Source organism: Aquarana catesbeiana, unplaced genomic scaffold (genome assembly GCF_042186555.1).
Source record: "Aquarana catesbeiana isolate 2022-GZ unplaced genomic scaffold, ASM4218655v1 unanchor226, whole genome shotgun sequence".
NCBI classification, from domain to species: domain Eukaryota; kingdom Metazoa; phylum Chordata; class Amphibia; order Anura; family Ranidae; genus Aquarana; species Aquarana catesbeiana.
The window spans coordinates 2,196,467-2,216,352 of record NW_027362653.1 but is presented as its reverse complement, the minus strand read 5'-3'; the positions used below and the strand labels follow the sequence as shown (position 1 = coordinate 2,216,352).

Genomic DNA, 19,886 nt, shown 5'->3' with positions numbered 1-19,886 from the left:
CTTTGGAGGCTACAGTGGTGGGTTCCTGGGAGACCCTCCAGCTTTTAAGACATAGAGGTCCACGCGCCCCTCACCCACTAACCCCATCCATGCACACTACCCTGCGAGCATGGAGAACGGGTCTTAATATTAGTAAACACAATCTCTCTGAACCCTCCCCCAACGCCCCGTTATGGTCAAACCCCAATCTACCACATTTCCCCCAAATATGGACTAAATACGGCATCAAACTAATATCACATGTTATATCACAGACTTCGTTACTTTCCTTCGACCAGCTGTCCGCAATGTATAACTTACCGAAACACTACCAGTTCCGCTATTTCCAATTGGCACATGCATTTGCTGCCCAATTTCCCCACTCTTCTTGCATCCTGACTCAATTCGAGCTGGAGAGGACGCTCCGATACGGCTGCGCTGAAAAACCTACTTTGCGTTTGTACGCGCATCTGATCTTTGCGTCCTTACCATCTCTAGACGGACTCTGGTCCCGTTGGCAACGCGATATCCCTGCGTTGGATGACGACGACTGGGATGACGTCTGGGATTTCCCCTTCAGGTCACTCGTTTCCATAAGAGACAGAGTGGTACATTTCAAAATTGTCCATAGGGCCTATTTTACCCCACATAGACTACACCTTATGAACCCTCAGCACTCTCCGGAATGCTGGAGATGTGGTGTATCTCCAGGAGACTTCGCACACATCTTCTGGCACTGCCCAAGAATACAACAATACTGGAGAGAGGTACTTGATCTAACTAACAAGGTGGCCTCAACTAACCTTTCTCCTCTGATGGAGATATGTATACTAGGCTTGTTAGAAAATCTTGTTCCTACCATAGCCAAACGCACACTGATCAGTCTATTACTCTTCTATGCCAGGAAAAATATCGCAATGCAGTGGAAAAAATCTAACCCCCCATCATTTACACAGTGGAAACATTTAGTTAATGGGAACCTCCCATTATACAAAGACACATATGCTAACAGAGGTTGTCCCTTGAAATTTGATAAAGTCTGGCGTAAATGGATGGAGAAAATGAATATTTCATAATAAAAATAGTTTTACAGTAACTGTCAGGTCAAATTACTGATTAGAATAGCGTGCTCCTAGACCCATTTGTCTATAATTCCAGGCTTGTATATCCTATGATATCTAACGGTCTATTTCCCTCTGAGGAGGACCATTTGTATACTTTTATACTTTTAATATTTATATGTAATCTGGCAACTCACGCTGTCTGACGCCTTACTAAACTAGATGTGGTGTTGATGTACTGTAGCAACCAAGTGTTACCGTTTGTTTGTCACAAAATCTTAATAAAAATATATTTAAAAAAAAAAAAAAAAAAAAATACAAAAAAGTGACAAACACGGGGATACATAAAAAGAAAGTGGGGAGAAGGAAGGTGGGAGAGTGAAAAGTGACCATTGACCAGTGACCTGGTCCTAGCCAAAAGGCTCGGCCCTAGAGGCAGGTGCAAAAAACGTGTGTTGTGGTGAAGTGAACATGGTGCCATAAATCAAGTGCCGAAACACTGTGCCTGTACAGCACCCCTGAACTGCCACTTCAGGGGCACATTCACCACTGGCTTTTCGTGCAACCCTGACCCCCAGCCCAGACCACAGCAGCCCCCACCCCAGCCAGGAAGGCCTGGAGTTCTGGAAGCTTGGTGAGAGCCTTTTACCATCAGGCCCCACCATCGCTCCCATCCCTCCTACCTAATTACATTCGGGAAATACTAACCACTCCCCCCCCCCCGGTGAAGGAGTAAGTGTTCTCCCCTGAAAAACTGACCAGGGCTAGAGCTACCCCAATCTAGGCCAGAAGGCCAGGGACCCGACCCTCTGGGTCTGACCCAGTGGTTCTCTATCCCCATCAGAAGGCTTCCCTTTCGGCTACAAACCGCTCCAGGTTACCTTTACATCAGCAGGTTTTGCATAGCCTCCGCCAACCCTGATACCACTTCACTGGTTACTACAGATACTACACTTGATCTTAGCCACAAGGCCGAGAAGCGGCCTAAATCTTAACTAAATCCCAATATGATCCATACCAATGTTAATGTTTAGTATTGTTTCTTTAGATATAGTAGGTGTCTCGTTATAGAACACCTGGCTAGCTTCTAGAGAGATCAAGTCAAAATCAATCTCTTCTTCAAGAAAACCAGCCCTCTTTAAATCTAGTAAGTGCCTCGTTGGAGAGCACCTGGCTAGTTTCTAGAGAGAAAGTCAAAATCAATCTCCTTTTTTAAGAAAGCCAGCCGCCTTAATAAATTAGACCCAGGCCAGGTCCCAGAGGTCACATGACATCACTCTTATCTCTATTAATAAAACACAGACCTGACCAGAGAGGTGAGGAGGATTCTGGGAGAACACATGACATCACTCTTATCTCTATTAATAAAACACAGACCTGACCGGAGAGGTGAGGAGGATTCTGGGAGGTCACATGACATCACTCTTATCTCTATTAATAAAACACAAGCCTGACCGGAGAGGTGAGAGGGATTCTGGGAGGTCACATGACCTCATTATATTCCTATTGTTTGTTCAATACAGTGTTTTCCTCTTGTGAAGTCAGGTGATCATATGACCATCACAGTGCCTCCATGTGACTCCCTAAAACCTGAGAGACACAACATGCAGAAGATTCTAGAAGTCACCAAGAAGATGATGGAGCTGCTGACAGGAGAGGTGAGCGGTGCTGGGAATTCTGGGACATTATCCAGTAACAGACAAGGGATGTGTCTGGATGGTGACTGTATCATTGTGTGTGTCAGGTTCCTATAAGGTGTCAGGATGTCACTGTCTATTTCTCCATGGAGGAGTGGGAGTATTTAGAAGGACACAAGGATCTCTACAAGGACGTCATGATGGACAATCAGCCGCCCCTCACATCACCGGGTAAGAGGAGACTTTATTGTAAAGGAGAGAGCAGTACGGAGGCTCCACCTAGATCCCCCATTATCTGATAAACACATAGAAAAAATTGATTCAATAACAGGAGATGGGAGGCAGCGGTGTGGGACCTCTTTAGCTTGTCTCATGTAAACATTTAGGCCACCACTGATTACTGAATACCAATATTATGAATTCAGACCCTTATGCCGGCCATACATAGGTTAAGCAGAGACCGGCCAACATTTGATCCATCAGTGGGCAGGTTGGTTGTACTAAAGTTGTTCCATCCCATGATATCGAGACTCATCAGACCAGGCAATGTTTTTTCAATCTTCTATTTTCCATTTTGGTGAGCCTGTGCGAATTGTAGCCTGTTTCCTGTTCTTAGCTGACAGGAGTGACACCCGTTGTGGTCTTATGCTGCTGTAGCCCACTTCAATGTTCAATGTGTTGTGCACGTGAAAATCCTAGTAGATCAGCAGTTTTTTAAATGCTCAGACCAGCCCGTCTGGCACCAACAATCATGCAATGTTCAAAATCACTTAAATCCCCTTTCTTCCCCATTCTGAGGCTCGGTTTGAACTTCAGCAAGTCATCTTCACCACATCTAGATACCTAAATGCATTGAGTTTCTGCCATGTGATTGGCTGATTAGCAATTTGCATTACCAAGCAATTCAACAGGTGTACCTAATAAAGTGGCCGGTCAGTGTATTTTGCATATTTTGTAGTCCTAACCCCTACACGGTATACTCTATGGAAGAGCTGAACGATTCTGGCCAAAATGAGGATCACAATTTTTTTGCTTAGAATAAAAAGATCACGATTCTCGCTACGTAAAATCTTTCACATTATACAAAAAAAAATTGGGCTAACTTTACTGGTTAGTTTCTTTTGAATTCATTAACCACTTGACCACTGAGCACTTAAACCCCCTTCCTAACCAGACCAATTTTCAGCTTTCGGTGCTCTCACACTTTGAATGACAATTACTCAGTCATACAATACTGTACCCATATGAAATTTTTGTCCTTTTTTTCACACAAATAGAGCTTTCTTTTGGTGGTATTTAATCACCGTTGGGTTTTTTATTTTTTGTGCTATAAAAGAAAAAAGACTGAAAATTTGGTAAAAAAATGAATTTTTCTTTGTTTCTGTTATAAAATTTAGCAAATTAGTAATTTTTCTTTGTAAATTTTGGCCAAAATTTATACTGCTACATATCTTTGGTAAAAATAAGTACAACTTGGTGTATATTATTTGGTCTTTGTGAATGTTAGAGAGTCCAAATGCTATGGTGCCAATATCTGAAAATTGATCACACCTGAAGTACTGACGGCCTATCTAATTTCTTGAGACCCTAACATGCCAGAAAAGTACAAATACCCCCCAAATGACCCCTTTTTGGAAAGAAGACATTCCAAGGTATTTAGAAAGATGCATGGTGAGTTTTTTTGAAATTGTCATCTTTTCCCACAATTCTTTGCAAAATCAAGATTTTTTTTTTCTTTTTTTTTTTTCACAAAATTGTCATATTAGCAGGTTATTTCTCACAGAACGCATATGCATACCACAAATTACACCCCAAAACACATTCTGCTATTACTCCCGAGTACGGTGATACCTCATGTGTGAGACTTTTACACAGCGTGGCCACATACAGAGGCCCAACATGCACGGAGCACCTCCAGGCGTTCTGGAGCACTCAGGCCAATTCTTATATTTCTCTCCTACATGTAAAAATCATCATTTATTTGCTAGAAAATTACATAAAACCCCAAAACATTATATATGTATTTTTTTTAGCAAAGACCCTAGAGAATACAATGGCGGTTGTTGCAACTTTTTATCTCGCACGGTATTTGCGCAGCAATTTTTCGAACGCTTTTTTTTTGGAAAAAAAACAGTTTTGTGCTTTAAAAAAAAATAAAACAGTAAAGTTAGCCCAATGTTTTTGCATAATGTGAAAGATGAAGTTACGCCGAGTAAATAGATACCTAACATGTCACCCTTCAAAATTGCACACTCTTGTGGAATGGTGCCAAACGTCGCTACTTAAAAATCTCCATAGGTGACGCTTTAAAATTTTTTACTGGTTACATGTTTTGAGTTACAGAGGAGGTCTAGGGCCAAAATTATTGCTCTCGCTCTAACGTTCGCAGTGATACCTCACATGTGTGGTTTGAACACCGTTTTCATATGTGGGCGGGACTTACGTATGTGTTCGCTTCTGCATGCGAGCACACGAATGTGGGTGCTTTAAACATTTTTTTTTTTTTTTTTATTGTTTATTTTACTTTATTTATTTTAGTTTGACACTTTTTCCCCCCAAAAAAAATTTTTGATCACTTTTATTTCTATTACAAGGAATGTAAACATCCTTGTAATAGGAATATGGCATGACAGGTCCTCTTTACAGTGACATATGGGGTCAATAAGACCCCACATCTCACCTCTAGGCTGGGAAGCCTGAAATAAAAAAAAACAAAAAAAAAAAAAACGATCTTGGCTTCGATTGTAGCGGTGAGTCGGTAGAAGCACCGGAGGGTGGCGGGAAGGGGGGGCGTCCCCTCTCGCCTCCCATAAGAAAGATCAAGCAGTGTAACAGCCACTATGATCATTCTTATGGTGTAGGAAATCGCCGGCTGAAAAAGCTGATATCTGAATGATGCCTGTAGCTGCACCCATCATTCAGATATCCCCGCTCAAAGTCAAGGACGTCATATGACTGTGGGCGGGAACTGGTTAAAAATTGCGGGGTATTGCAGAGTATTGCGGAGTAGTGCAGGGTATATTGCTGGGTATATTGCAGAGTATTGCTGGGTATATTGCAGAGTATTGCTGGGCATATTGCAGAGTATTGTGGGGTATATTGCAGAGTATTGCGGGGTATTATGCAGAGTATTGCGGGGTATAATGCAGAGTATTGCGGGGTATAATGCAGAGTATTGCGGGGTATAATGCAGAGTATTGCGGGGTATAATGCAGAGTATTGCGGGGTATAATGCAGAGTATTGCGGGGTATTATGCAGAGTATTGCGGGGTATTATGCAGAGTATTGCGGGGTATTATGCAGAGTATTGCGGGTTATTATGCAGAGTATTTCGGGGTATTATGCAGAGTATTTCGGGGTATTATGCAGAGTATTTCGGGGTATTATGCAGAGTATTTCGGGGTATTATGCAGAGTATTGCGGGTTATTATGCAGAGTATTGCGGGTTATTATGCAGAGTATTTCGGGGTATTATGCAGAGTATTTCGGGGTATTATGCAGAGTATTTCGGGGTATTATGCAGAGTATTTCGGGGTATTATGCAGAGTATTTCGGGGTATTATGCAGAGTATTGCGGGGTATTATGCAGAGTATTGCGGGGTATTATGCAGAGTATTGCGGGGTATTATGCAGAGTATTGCGGGGTATTATGCAGAGTATGGCGGGGTATTTATGCAGAGTATGGCGGGGTATTTATGCAGAGTATGGCGGGGTATTTATGCAGAGTATGGCGGGGTATTTATGCAGAGTATGGCGGGGTATAATGCAGAGTATTGCGGGGTATTATGCAGAGTATTGCAGGGATGGCTGAGCATGGAGAGATGGATGGATGTGACTACAATTGTCACTGAGCACCACTGTGGGCACTACACATACAGCCCACAGCGGTGCTGCCATCCGATCCCTCCCCCTCTCCCCCCGCACTGTACCGATCGGTACAGAGAGGGGAGGGAGGAACCGGCGTCATGACATGACGCCGGTCTGTTGACATGTGATCGCTCCGTCATTTGACGGAGCGATCACATGGTAAACGGCCGCAATTAGCGGCCGTTTACCGTGATCCGTGATGCGCCGGGTCCTCTGGACCCGGCGGTCACGGAAGTTCTCGGGTGCGCGCCCCAGGGGGCGCGCAAGAGCAGTATTCTGGGAGGACGTCCCACGGACGTCCACCCAGAACTAGCCGACCGCGCTGCAGCCGTCTTTCGGCTATGGCCCGGTCGGCAAGTGGTTAAAGTAATTTTTTCCAAAAAAATTGCATTTGAAAGACCGCTGCGCAAATACAGTGTGACATAAAATATTGCAACAACCACCAATTTATTCTCCAGGGTCTCTACTAAAATATATATATATATATATATATATATATATATATATATATATATATATATATATATATATATATATAATGTTTGGGGGTTCCAAGTAATTTTTTAGCAAAAAAAAAATTTTAACTTGAAACCAACAAATGTCGCAAAAAGGTTTAGTGTTTAAGTGGTTAAACTTTCCTCATTTACACACAGAAGTCTATTCCTTTGACAAATTGTTACAATGTTTCTAGTTAAGTTCACTGCTAAAGAATGTTCTTTTTTTTTTTTTTTTTTCTTTGTTTTTTTTTTTTTTTTTTTTAGCTACTTCAGTTTTTTTGTTGTTTTTGAGGTACTTAAATCAACTTTTCCGTTCATTTATTTCCCTCACAATTACATCATAGTAGCTTTTTTTTTTTTTTTTTTTTTTTTTTTTGCAGTCTTCCCCTTCCCCCTTTTGTATACATTTCAATGATTTATATCATAAATAAATGCCTTTATTCTCCCAGACCTTATCATAAATAAATGCCTTTATACTCCCAAGCCCACCCTACCACATAGCCCTCCCACCCACCACCACCCCCTCCGCCCCCCTATCTACCAGTCGCTTTTCCAGGCCTTTCTCTCAACTACTCTTCTGTGTTCTGATTGGGTTGTCTACTATCTCTCCTATTCCCTTGGTACAGTCGTTCTACTGCTCCCTATGCTCCCATGGCTTCAGCATATCTCAAAGTTTGTTTGAATTTATCCCATTCCTGCCATTTTGCCTCGTACGCTACCCGCCCCCCCCCCCCCCCCCCCCATCACTAAATCTTAAGTACTCTAGGTTTTGGATCTCATTAACTTTATTACACCAGTTCCTCATTGTGGGTCTTATTGGTTCCTTCCAATGTCTAGGGATAAGACTTTTAGCTGCGTTTAAAAGTGGTGGCAATAAACTTTTCAGATATTGTTTGTTTGGCATATTTATCCCATGGAATAAGCAACTCCATTTATTGTCTTGGAGCATTGTGTTAGTTATTACCCCTATTATTTGCCTTATCTCATCCCAATATTTTAAAATTTCCGGGCATTGCCACCATATATGGGCCGTCGTCCCAATTTCTTTGCACCCTCGCCAGCAATATTTTGATTTTTCTTTTAAGATTTTGTGCGCTTTATCGGGGGTGATATGCCATCTCACTAAGCATTTATAGTTTGTCTCGATCATATTACTGTTTACTGTAGTGTCGTAAACCCGGCACAATATTTGTCTAATCTCTTCTTTTTTCAAGAATATCCCTAGTTCATTCTCCCATTTTGTAATAAACGATGGAATATCCGGGCCGATCCTTTCTGTAAGTGCTCTATATATCTTTGAGATCACCCTCTTCTTTCCCTTATCCACACAGATTTTTTCTAAGGGAAGCAGATTGGCTGGGGCAAAGACTCTGTAAAATGTTTTAATTGATTGTATTGCCATTCATCTATCGATCTCCACTCCCCTTTGCTCTTTATTTCATGATACGTGTAAATTTTGCCTTGATCCATAATATCTTTCAGTTGTGCATTTTCTAATGTTATCCATTTCCCGAACCAGGCTTCGATTCCCGGTATAAAATATTCTGTGTTTGTTAAAAGTGTTAGTGGTGAATTATATTCCCATTTTTCTTTTCTGTGTATGTGATCCCAAATTTTTAGTGCATGACTAGTGATGTTGTTTGTGCCTTTACCTAATTTTCTATATAGTGGGGGTATCCAAATTATTTTACCTAGGTTGACTGTGCTTATTGTGCCTTCCATCTTCACCCATCTCTTTTCTCTATTTTCTTTTGCCCATTCCACTATCCGTGACACTATTACCGCATTGTAATAATTTCTAATATCCGGTGCACCCGAGCCCCCTCTTACCCTTTCTTTGGTTAACTGTGCCATACTTATTCTTGCTTTTTTCCTTTTCCAGATAAAACTTGTGAAAAGCTTTTGTATTGTTTTGAAAAAAGCCTCCGGGAGTGGGATCGGTAGCATCTGCATTTTGTATATGATTTTAGGGAGAATGACCATTTTAAAAATATTTATTCTCCCCCCCCCCCACGATATGTTTCCTGTTATTATTCTATTTAATTCCGTTTTGATCTCATCCAGCAATGAAAGGAAATTTACCTGATATAGACTTGCGTTGGTTTTAGTCATCTTGACCCCTAAATAGTTTATTTCATTTTTACCCCAAACAAATGTGAAACTCTTTTGGAGTAAGAGTTCCTCACTTTTTGGGATGTTAAAGGTGAGGGTTTCGGACTTCGATGGATTTAACTTAAAGTTTGAGACCTCACCATAGTCTTTTAAGGTTTTCATTATATTTGGGAGGGATGTCTTTGGGCTGGTTACATAGAACAAGATATCGTCCGCGTACGCGGCTAATTTATGTGTTTCCTCCCCCAACTTTATCCCCCTTATATCAGGGTTCTGTCTTACCTTAGCTAGAAGTGGTTCCAATGCCAACACGAATAGCAAGGGGGATAGTGGGCACCCCTGTCTCGTTCCGTTAAACATTTCAAATGGTTCAGATACTATCCCGTTTATCTTTACCCTGGCTGTAGGTCTATTGTATAGTGCTTTTATACGTTTTATCATTTTCTCGCCCAGTCCAATTTCTTCCCATGTACCCTGCATGAGGCCCCAGTCTACCCTGTCGAATGCTTTCTCTGCATCTATCGACAGGAGTAGTCCTGGGGCCCCATTGCCTTTCATCTGCTGTATTGCTAGCAGGGTCCTGGTTCCATTATCTCTCCCTTCCCTCCCTGGGATGAAACCAACTTGATCTGGGTGTATTATTTTTTGCATTACTTTTTTCAGCCTGTCCGCAAGGATTTTAGCGTAGATTTTAGTATCTAGATTTAGGAGAGAAATCGGTCTGTAACTTGAGCATATCGTTCCATCCTTCCCCTCCTTAGGGATAACAACAATAGTAGCTTCTAGGGCTTCTTTACGTAATTCCTCATTCTCCCCAATCCTATTCATGAGGTAGCACATTTTTGGGATCAGGATATCTTTAAACTTTCTGTAATAGAGAATCGTCAGGCCATCAGGGCCTGGACTTTTCCCCATCGGTGTTTCTTTTATGGTTTTTGTTATTTCTTCCTCAGTGATTGGGGTCTCTAGCTGACTAATTTGTTCCTCTGTGATTTTCTTTAAGCCGCTCTCTCTCAGGTATGCTTTTATTTTAGCCCATTTCTGTTCGACCTCTTCTTTGGAGCCTGTAGCATATAGACTCGCGTAATATTCCTGAAACTTCCTAGCAATTTCCACTGACTTGTGTGCGAATTCTCCATTGCCTGTTTGTATTTTGTCTATGTAGTTTACTGATTTTTTTTTTGCTAGAGCCTGCGCTAGATGTCTCCCCGGTTTGTTCCCGTATAGATACCTTTCTTTTTTGACTTTATTGTACTTCATTCTTATCTTGCTCTATGAGTTCTCTCATCTCCTCTCTTTTACGGCTGAGTTTTAGCAAAGTTTCGCTATCGATCTTATTCTTATGGAGCTGCTCTAATGTGTTAATTTCTTCACTCACTTCGCCCGTGTTTTCTCACTAGTGCACTTTCTTTTTACCGACTCCTCTTTTATCATGATGCCTCTTATAAAGGCCTTATGCGCTTCCCACACCGTCGTTTTAGAAACCCCTTCTGTGTTATTTTCTTTGAAATACATCTCTAATTCTTTTTTCATTCGTTCTTCTATTGCTCTATCATGCAAAAGTTCCTCATTTAGTCTCCACACTTTATTCCTTGTGTTTAACTCTCCCATCTTTAGTTGTAACATCACCGGCGCATGGTCAGAGAACGTTGTTATACCGATGTTTGTGCTAACCGCTACTTCTAACAGCCTATGCTCTATTAAAAAGTAGTCAAGTCTAGAATATGACGCGTGGACAGGGGAGTGGAATGTGAAATCTCTTGTTTTGGGGTGTTGTAGCCTCCAGACATCTACCAATTGATGTTGGTGCAATTTCTGTTTTAATTTGTTCCTCCATCTCATTCCAGTCCCCTGTGCACTTGACGTACTGTCCTCCTTTGGTTCCGGGCAGAAGTTGAAATCGCCCCCCATTATAAGGCCCCCCTTCTTGAATTCCATTAAGTCAGCTAACAGCTTCATTAGGTAGCCAATGGGGTTTTTATTTGGGCCATATATGTTTGCCAGGGTACATTCTATTCCGTTTAATTTTCCTCTCAAGAACAGGTATCGCCCATCAGGATCCACTCGTCTCTCGAATCTTACACCGCTGGCAAACCCTATGGCTACTCCTTTTGCTCGGCTCATTGGGGAATCACCATAGAACCACCTGGGGTAATCTTTTGAGCTTATTTTATTGTTGTTTGTTATAGCGAAGTGAGTTTCCTGAAGTAGGACCACGTCCGCCCCCAGAAATCTCAGCTCGCCCGTAATATTTGCTCTTTTCCTGGGAACGTTTATGCCACGTACATTATAGGTGATTATCTTTAGACTCGCCATCCCTTTTTACACTTTTTGTATTTGGTCACACCACTCTGCGAGAGTAAGGGCCTCATCTTTATTCTTCCCTGTTATTACTGGTAGATTCCCCTTCCATCCACCATCCCTAAACCCCCCCTTCGCCCCCCTCCCTCTCCTGACCCCCCCATCCCAACCTTTCTTCCCTCCCTAACCCTCCCTCGACCCCCAACCCCCACCCCCCCTTCCCTCTCCTCCCATCTCCTCCCCCTGATTGGGGGAATCCGGTCTCCCCATGACCTGAGAAACCATGGGCCCTACCGCCCCACCTGGCCCGCTGGTTATCCCCCTTGAGGTGAAGCTCGGCTTAGGCGTCTCCAGATCCAATGCTCCCCCTTTGTTGGGGGTTGCCCGGGTCAGCCCCCTCCCCCTTCCCCTCCACTCCCCGGCCCCCCCAGCATCCGCTTGGTGATTTACTATTGCCTAACAGGTGCAGTTCTAGTTATCTCAGTTTTATCTTGAGGACTGGCTGCCAGGCCTGCTGTTCTTTGGTGGGGTCCCGATTTCCTGCTCTTTCCCACCAACCCGGGACTTCGACTAGAAAGACCCCCAGGCGATCGCAAAATTTCTGAGTTTCTTCCGGGAATCTTAAGGTTGCCGATCGGCCTTCTTTGAACCCGTTCAGGCAGGCTGGGAAACCCCAGGAGTATTTGACTCATGCGCTTGGAGCTGGACCAACAGCGGTTTCAACACTCTTCTCCTGGCCAGCGTCTCCGCCGCCAGATCCGCAAAGATTTGTACGTTCGTCTCTCCGTATTTCACAGGTTGATTCTTTTTCATACACATCTTCACCAGTTCTTTATCTTGAAAATTGTGAAATCTCGCGATCACGTCTCTTGGGACGTCCCCCTTGATCACTGTGGGCTTGCGAATCCTGTGAACTCTGTCAAATTTTATTTTACCGCCTATATTGGGTGAGGTGATCATTCCCCCGAAGATTGCATCCATTTTTCCTTGAAGATCCTCTTTTTCTCCCTGGATCTCGGGAAGACCTCTTATTCGAAGGTTCTTTCTTCTGCTCCTATTCTCCTGATCTTCCAGTTTGTACAGGATGTTTCTCTGTTCTTTTATGACCTCCTCTATCTGTTTTTTGAAACCTTCCAGCACTTCTCCATGTTGGTCTAGCTTTGTTTCTGCCTCTTCCACCCTTTTTAAAGTTTGGTTCATGTCTTCTCGTAAGGAGTCGATTTCTCCTTTTATGGAGGCTTCAAGCTTCGCGAACATTTCTGCCATTTCGCTTTTAGTTGGTAGTTTATTTTGGGAATCCACCCTTTCTGCTTCCAATATCTCACCACTTGCAGCATGGATGTCTATCTCTGCTGTTTGTCTTCTTGTCCCCATCTTTGGCAGGCTCTCCGGGGCTTTACTTTTAGCTCCCGTTTGTTTACCTGGGCTTTCTTTGCTACTGTCCTGTACCATATACTTCCTGATAGTTCCCGGGCTTGCGCTTGTTCTAGGCGGATTAGATGTCATCCCCTTTGTTGATTTACCTCTCATACCTTCCTTTCTATGCCCTGATATTGCCTGGGTAGTGGTGCTGACAGGTATAGTTATAAGTATAGGTTTGCACGTATAGATCTATATATATGTACACATATCTATATATCCATATACATAGATCTATATAGATTTATAAGTTTTAGGCTAGATGCGTTCAGTTTCTCCGGGACCGCTTAGCTCCTCCTCCCGCCAATTGGTACTTGGATCTCTGTGTATCTTAATACCGCTCTTGAAGTCCACCCCCCCTTACCCTATACATAGTTCGAGCATACAGAGTTAGTCCAGGGCACAGATCAAATCTAAATTACAAGAGTACTACAGACAGTGCCACAGGCAATGATAGAGCTGTACGGTAGAAACAGATAGGGCTGGTGAGGTAGGTTGCAGGTGACCAAAAACCTTGTGTGCAGACTCAGGTTTCACCCTAGTTAAGCCTTTTTATGTTGTGTGTCCACGTATATTTATAGTGTGAGAGTTTCACTTTTGTATACATAATATGTTGGTTTTATATAACACTGGCTGAAAATTTGCTGGGAATTACCGGGAGGCTTTAAGCTTCCTTTCACCCGCCACTTTAGAGCTGTGGCTGTACCACATATACCGATCACAGAGTCCTGAGCACTCCTCCACCTCCAGAGCCTCCGGGGCACCTTTAGGTTTTGCTATATATGCATTCAATTTCCAGCTATTTCAAAACTGCAGGTTTTTACCGCCAGGGGCTACAGTCCGTTACTTCAGACATCACTCTCAGGGTATATATAAAAAAAAATATTTTTTTTTTTTCCTTTTCACTTACCCCGCAGGCTGCTCTTGACTGCTCCCACCTCTTTCTTGTTTTTTTTTTTTTTTAACGTTACCTCTGATCCTTCTGTCCTTCAGTATCTCCTTCAGTATCTCTGTGTCTACTATATTCCAACCGCAGCCTCTGTGTCCTTATGTTCTCCCTGGCTTTCGCAGCCGCTCACGAGATCCCCTCTCACCTTATCCTCTGCTGTGGCGGCGGTCTCTTCGCTTCTTCCCGGGGACCGCGAGTCTGCTCCGGCCGCGGCGCTTGTGTGTGGTGTTTGGTAGGGACCGCTGGCTGCTATCGGCTCACCTCCCCGCCCCCAGCCGAGCTCCGACCCGGCCCCCACTCGCAGGGGTGCACGTGGAGCAGCGGGAGGGACGGAGACGCGGAGGTGCGGAGAGCCTCCAGTGCTGTCACGGGCCGGGTTTGGCTGCAAGCCACAGGGAACCGCTACGGTGAATGTGGAGACGCTGCGACTCAGGTGAGGCCCGCCGCTGCTATCTGGGGATACAATATGCTGGAAGCAGGGGAAGGCACCAGGCACCCAGGCTGTTCCGTGCTGATCCGTGGGGGGGACGTGGGGAAGACACGGGGCATGAGGGGTTGACGCCTAGACTCGCATCGTGGGGAGGTATACGGCCGACCTCATGGGCTTAGCAACGGCATCAGCGTGACGCCCACATCCGGCTCCTCCCTCCCCCCTAAAGAATGTTCTGATTCTTGGCAGACTGCCCAGATTTTTTCTTCCTTTCTTTTGACAGGTGTGGCTTCAGAAGAGCAGAGAGAATTCTTTGCATAGACAGAATCGCAATAACAATTCTTGACGATTAACCGTGCAGCTCTACTCTATGGTGTACATTACATAGTCCTGACTTCTATTTTGCACATTTTGTTTACTGCTATATACAGAATAAACATAATATGTATTCTCTTTTGTTACACCCATTTTCTACCAGCTGGACATTTTATATCTGATGATTTGATTTGAACATCCTCAAACTTCTGAACCTCAAACAGAAAGTGATAATGAGGGAGGAGTCAATAACCCAATGATGGTGGTCTTCAGGATCAGTCCAGTCTTCATCTTGGTTGTTCTCCCCCCATCCTCACTCTCTGACCTCTGGTGGGGCTCAGCCCCGCTGTTATTCATGACTAAATCATGGACTAAATAAGGAAGTGCAGGACTTCTTGTGTTGGGAAGATGGCAATGAGTGATAGAGGTGGTGGGGACACTCGTCCTATAATCCCCTCATCACTGTCACTCCTATAAAAGACAGTTCTCGTTGTTTCCTCACTCTCTGACTAAGGTCCATGAATAAAGAAATGAACTGGTAGGAGACCTGAGGACCCATTTACTAGTTACCTTGAGGGGGAATTGTAAGATCCTCAGAGACAAAGCTGTCTGATGTGGGCGGAGTCCTGGTTTAGGGGAACCAATCTGCTCATGTCTAGTAATAATCTTTTTATCTCTATTTTAGTAGATGGACGGGAGATGAGGAAAACCTCAGTGGATTGTCTCACTTTGTCTCCAGACTGTAAAGTAGAAGATGAGGACATCACACAGTATTGTCCAGGAGAAAACCCAGCTACCTCAAATGTCCATCCGGCACCACACAGTGTAGATGGACCATCGTATTCCTCTTATCCTGAGGAACCTCAGACTGTGAGGGATGGTGCCATCCTTCCAACAGAGAAGAGCTTTTCCTGTACTGAGTGCAGGATGAGTTTTTATTTTAAATCTGATCTCAATGTACATAAAAGATCTCACACAGGTGAGAAGCCATATTCCTGTCCTGAGTGCGGGAAATGTTTTTCACAGACGTCCAGTCTCTACAGACATCAGAGATCTCACACATTGCAGAAGCCATATTCCTGTCCTGAGTGCGGGAAATGTTTTGTAGAGGAATCAAAACTTGTTAGACACCAGAGGTCTCACAACGGGGAGAAGCCATTTTCCTGTCCTGAGTGTGGGAAAGGTTTTTCATTGAAATGCTCTCTTTTTACACATCAGAGACTGCATACAGGTGGGATGCCGTATTCCTGTTCTGAGTGTGGGAAATGCTTTGTAAAAAAATCACATCTTGTCGCACATCAGAGGACTTGTGCAATGGATAAACTATTTTCCTGTTCTGAGTGTGAAAAAATGTTTGCAAAAAAATCATTACTTGTCAGACATCAGAGATCTCACACGGGGGAAAAACCGTATTCCTGTTCCGAGTGCGGCAAATGTTTCGTACAAAAATCTAAACTTGTCGCACATCAGAGATCTCACACGGGGGAGAAGCCATTTTCCTGTCCCGAGTGTGGAAAATGTTTTTCAGAGAGGTCCCATCTTCATAAACATCAGACATATCACACAGGTGAGAAGCCGTATTCCTGTCCTGAGTGTGGAAAATGTTTTTCAGAGAAGTCCAATCTTCATAAACATCAGACATGTCACACAGGTGAGAAGCCATATTCCTGTCCTGAGTGTGGGAAATGTTTTTCACAGAAGTCCAGTCTTTCCAGACATCAGAGATCTCACACGGGGGAGAAGCCGTATTCCTGTCCTGAGTGCGAGAAATGTTTTTCACAGAAGTCCGATCTTACCCGACATCAGAGATGTCACACGGGGGGGAAGCCACGTTCCTATCCTGAGTGAGGGAAATGTTTTTCACAGAACTCAGATCTTAACCGACATCAGAGATCTCACACAGAGGGAGAAGCCATATTCCTGTCCTGAGAGAGGGAATTGTTCCTCACTGAAGTCCTGTCTTCCTGTACATCAGGGATCCCACACAACCCTCGAGGTATATTAGTGCCTTGAGTGCGATTCTATATGAATGTTGCTGGACATCACAGCTCTCATGTGGGGAAGAAGCACACCCTGATATATACCTCAGATATACTCCATGGCTGATCATCATGTAAGAAACAGTTCATAAGGAGATCAGAGATCACCAAAGACATGGATGAAGTGTTGTACCGTGTTGGCCATTGATAGCAGTAGAAAAATAAAAATGGAGTCAAGTTTGTAGTGTAAGCTTTCAAAAACTCTTGATATTCAGCCACTGAATTTTCTATAATTAGCAGGTCCACCCAGTTGCCATAATGTGCTATTTTTCTTTTTCTCTGTTACAATAATGTAACACGTTGTGTATTGTATTGTACAAAAATGTAATAACTACTCCGCCTCCACAAGTCATTTTCCTGATTAATCGGATTTCTACCTTTTACTATTTCCTTATTTTATGAGGGGGGTAATCTTCCTGGCAAAATACCTTGTCCCCTTAGCCAGTAACTGTGGGTATCGGTTGCCTGGGGTCATATTGGAGTCTGGAAACCCCCATATACTGGCCACCTTACGTGAATGAGTATGGGGTACATAGTACTTGACAGTAGCACTAGCTGAATGAAAGCTCCCTAAATTGTCATCATCTAGATTGCAGGTTAACCTGATCACGTAATATGACGTCTGGTCAGGATAACAACCACTTTGCGCACATCATATTGCTGTAATGGTTAAGAAGGGGGCCCCCAGATCGCGCCCTTACCCATTCACCAAAAAAAGTGTCAAAAGGAGTGGGGAAGCCCATTGACAGCTGATGACTCATTGGTTGTTAAGGACACCGTGGCTGGCTTCCCGGCCCCACTCCTTAACAACCAGCTGTTACTGCACCCTCATTGGGCAAAGCTTTGCCCAATCAGGGCGTTGAATGACCTGTGCAGCACACACTGCATTGCAGGGCGTTCGGCGGGGCAAACACAAGCTGAACACCCTGTAAATTCGGGTGTTCCCCGAACGGGGCGAACAGCCAATGTTGCTCCCGAACTCATGCTCGGGCTGAACCGTTCGCGCAACGCTAGCAGAGAGGAGACCTTGCTGAAATTGGCCGATTAAAAAAGAAGAGTGTAGCTCTCATGGTTCAGAGAAGCAGGATCTCCCAATCTATGGATAGTGTAGGGCCCACTAATCATGGGGTACTTTGTCGCAGTAAGTGGGCTTAGCACCATATAGCAATAGGGTGTGACCAAATCCCAAATATTTTTTGATAATGTTTTTTTGAAAATGTTTAGGTGTTTTAAACTAGCCTTGCTGGAGGTAAATGTCTTTTTTGCATGTGTGCGCTATAATATTTTTTCTACTGTACGGTCTTATGGCTGCACCATCTTTAATGCATCTTTTAGTGTGTGCCCCCCAAATATCTTGTTTGTTTATCAAATTTATTTCTCAGCAAAATAAAGCATGGTGACATGGATGTATGGGGGGTAGTGTAGTTCCGCTTTAAGCTCTAGTTTTTTGCCTAGTGCTCAGGAGTGGAGAGGAGACTTTTGCTGTAGTTCAGGGATCTCCAAACTACGGCCTTCCAGCTGTTGCGGAACTACACATCCCATGAGGCATTGTAAAACTCTGACATTCACAGACATGACTGGGCATGGTGGGAATTGTAGTTCCTGAACAACTGAAGAGCCATACTTTTGGAGACCCCTGCTCTAGTTGATGGATTTCTTTGTCTTCAGTCAACTGCAGTGCTAGGTGAGTAGAGTTATAGGGGTCTGATGACAGGCCAGATACTTATTGTATAGATTTGGGTGTTTCCTCCCAGCACCGCCATCAAGCACATTAGGTTCCCGACTATAGTGGGATCCGGCTATAGAGGGGCCTTTAGGGGCTTGACCTCACATACGATGGTTGGACCTGGCCCTTCTGTTGAGGTGTTGCATTTAAGCTCACGTCACCCGGATTATGGGGGGGATCAAAGGTGTTTGTCCCTCACTGGATAGAGAACTATAAGTCCTAGGTTTGCCTTGGTGGACCGTGAGTAATCTTCTGCTGTGGGTGCATCAGTTCACACACAAGTATTCTCTTGTCCCAAATATTTTTCCCTCTTAGTGGGGCCTGATATTAATCTATATTTCCTGCCTTCTCTAGGGGTTGAAAAGCTGCAACTACTTTTGACAACCATTACCGAGTTGTGGCAGGCGGGTCATAGGGCTGCAGGACTCCTCACATTAGGGATCCTAATACAACATGTGCTTACATGTTACGTAACAGGTGATCCCGCCCCCTCTGATGTCACAGGGAAAGCCTCAGGGAAGTCCCCGTGCATCAGAGGGGGGCGGTATCACCGGGTGGCTCCACCCTCCGTTATTTAAGAACCTTCAGAAGATGAGAAGCGTCACACAGCGCGAGCCTCCCATCATGAATGCGGAGCGGCCCGAGAACGAAGAAGAGAAAAAGACGCTGTGGAGGAAGGTGCCGGACGAGAACACCGGAGTAAGAAGCAGAGGATTGGAGGAAGAAGAAGTTGGAGGAAGAAACCAAAGGAAGATAGAAGAAAGAAGAAGCATTTAAATAAAGGAATTGTCAAAAACTGTCTCTTGTCATTTTTTACATTTTTGACACTTTTTTTGTGAAATGATAGGGGTACTCTTGTACCCCCTTACCATTTCACACAGGGGGGCTGGGATCTGGGGGTCCCCTTGTTAAAGGGGGCTTCCAGATTCCGATAAACGCCCCCGCCCGCAGACCCCCACAACCACCGGGCGAGGGTTGTGGGGATGAGGCCCTTGTCCTCATCAACATGGGGACAAGGTGCTTTGGGGGGGACCCCAAAGCATCCTCCCAATGTTGAGGGCATGTGGCCTGGTACGGTTCAGGAGGGGGGGGGCTCTCTCTCGTCCCCCCTCTTCCTGCGGCCTGTCAGGTTGCGTGCTCGGATAAGGGTCTGGTATGGATTTTTGGGGGGACCCCACGCCATTTTTTTTTTAAATTTTGGCGCGGGGTTCCCCTTAAAATCCATACCAGACCCTTCAGGTCTGGTATGGATTTTGAGGGGGACCCCCACGCCTTTTTTTTTGGCGTGGGGTTCCCCTTAATATCCATACCAGACCTGAAGGGCCTGGTATGGAATTTAGGGGGACCCCACGCCATTTTTTTTTTAAATTTTGGTTCGGGGTTCCCCTGGGGGAATTCCTATGCCATTTTTATCAATGAACTTATATGTGTATTGTTGGACCGACAATTCATATAGCCGCGAGTACTTTTAAATGACTTTTTTTCCTTTGAAATGTCATTTTGCTGTCAGACTGTTCTAAACACGGGAAACATGCGCCCCTTTACAGGCATACT

The 19,886-nt window shown here is 44.2% G+C and overlaps 2 protein-coding genes across 4 annotated transcripts in view; one reads left to right on the top strand and one right to left on the bottom strand.

Moving 5' to 3' along the window:
- Window positions 1-19,886, bottom strand: part of LOC141121593 (uncharacterized) — a 243,927-nt gene that overhangs the window by 134,410 nt on the left and 89,631 nt on the right. The gene's annotated exons all lie outside the window — the stretch shown is intronic.
- LOC141121626 (uncharacterized) overlaps window positions 1-19,886 on the top strand; it is a 118,648-nt gene that overhangs the window by 67,047 nt on the left and 31,715 nt on the right. The window contains 2 exon segments of the mRNA XM_073611276.1: window positions 11,343-11,346; window positions 15,258-16,484. Of these exon segments, the coding sequence (XP_073467377.1) occupies window positions 11,343-11,346; window positions 15,258-16,484 (1,231 nt within the window).